Below are 1,412 nucleotides of genomic sequence, written 5' to 3'. Positions count from 1 at the left end.
ATAGCACTGGCAGGTTGTAGCTTTACTTGTCACCTCAAACATACAATCAACAGCCTTGTTCATGGCAACAAATGCTGTGAAAAGTTTGGGATGGCAAGGTTACAGAAACAAATATAAACCAAACATTAATAGAGTCATTTATGTTGTATGCAGAGTGCTACAAATCATGCTGTTTGACCTAATCATTTTAGGAAGGATCTCAGACTGAGGCAAGATGCAACTTTATTTATTTATAAAGTTGTATGGTGTTGATGATTACAAACCTACTGCTTTTTATTTTATTTATTTATTTTTTTTTACATTAAGCAGTTTTGTCTATGTATCTAAAAATGCTTACATTGCTGTTAACAAATACTTATGGAACACATTTCTTACTTTGAAATGTTAAAAGAATATTATAGCTTCCATGTAATCATAGCAAATAATGTACTTTGTAAAATATGCTCTATATTTACACAAAATGTAATTGTTTTTAATATGCATAATACACAATGCAATTGTTTATCTATACTGAAAATGACATTTTTTTTTGTTACTTTGTTCTTAGGTTTTATAAAGGCAGCCAATGGACAACCTGACATTCAGACAAAACATTCTCCTACTGGAAGGACTCAACGTTGCACATCAGTCCTCCTATTTTGCTTTCACGCTGCTTCTCTTCGCTTATGTCTTTGCAATGGTATCAAACATTGGACTTATATTTCTGATCTCAACAGAGAAGAATCTGCATGAACCAATGCATTTTCTATATTGTAACTTGCCACTGAATGATATAATAGGGACCACTGTCATTTTGCCACGATTACTAAAGGATATTTTAAGGGAAACCTCTGAGCGCTATATCACATATGTGGAGTGTGTTATTCAGGTTTATTTTGTGCATGTATTTACAGCAGCATGTCACTATGTGCTGATGATCATGGCCCTTGACAGATATGTGGCTATATGCAATCCACTGCGATACACAGCTATAATGACCAATAAAACAGTAATTAAACTATCAGCATCAGCCTGGGGGCTGGCAGTACTTGGGCAGTAAGCACGTGGTACTTACAGCAGTACTTACTGCCCAGCAGTGTTGGGCAGTAAGGCATTACTTAGTACTGCGTTACTGTAATTTGATTACTTTTTTAGTAATGGAGTAATTTAACACGTTATAATTTTTAAAATAGTATTAGAGTATAGTTACAGTTATAGTTAAGCCGAGGTCTCTATATGTTACTACCACCCCAGCTAACACAGTTACGTCGTCGACGTAACTGGACCGGACCATATATGTCGCAGCGACGTACCAAATAACGTTCCTGCAACGTAACTTTGTGATTCCCATATTCGTCGTGGCGACGTTGTTATGTAGCTGGAACTTGGCGAGCACATCCTAATGACCAAACTAGCACGTCGTGAGGACGTCA

The 1,412-nt window shown here is 36.3% G+C and overlaps 1 protein-coding gene across 1 annotated transcript; it reads left to right on the top strand.

The window, feature by feature from the left end:
• Positions 1–565: 565 nt before the first annotated feature.
• LOC131528336 (olfactory receptor 4E1-like) lies at positions 566–1,039 on the top strand. The gene has a single exon (XM_058757439.1). The coding sequence runs from the start codon at positions 566–568 to the stop codon at positions 1,037–1,039; it is 474 nt and encodes a 157-aa protein (XP_058613422.1).
• The last annotated feature ends 373 nt before the right edge of the window (positions 1,040–1,412 follow it).

This window comes from Onychostoma macrolepis, chromosome 21 (genome assembly GCF_012432095.1).
Source record: "Onychostoma macrolepis isolate SWU-2019 chromosome 21, ASM1243209v1, whole genome shotgun sequence".
Classification (NCBI taxonomy): domain Eukaryota; kingdom Metazoa; phylum Chordata; class Actinopteri; order Cypriniformes; family Cyprinidae; genus Onychostoma; species Onychostoma macrolepis.
This window is presented reverse-complemented; position numbering and strand designations above follow the sequence as displayed.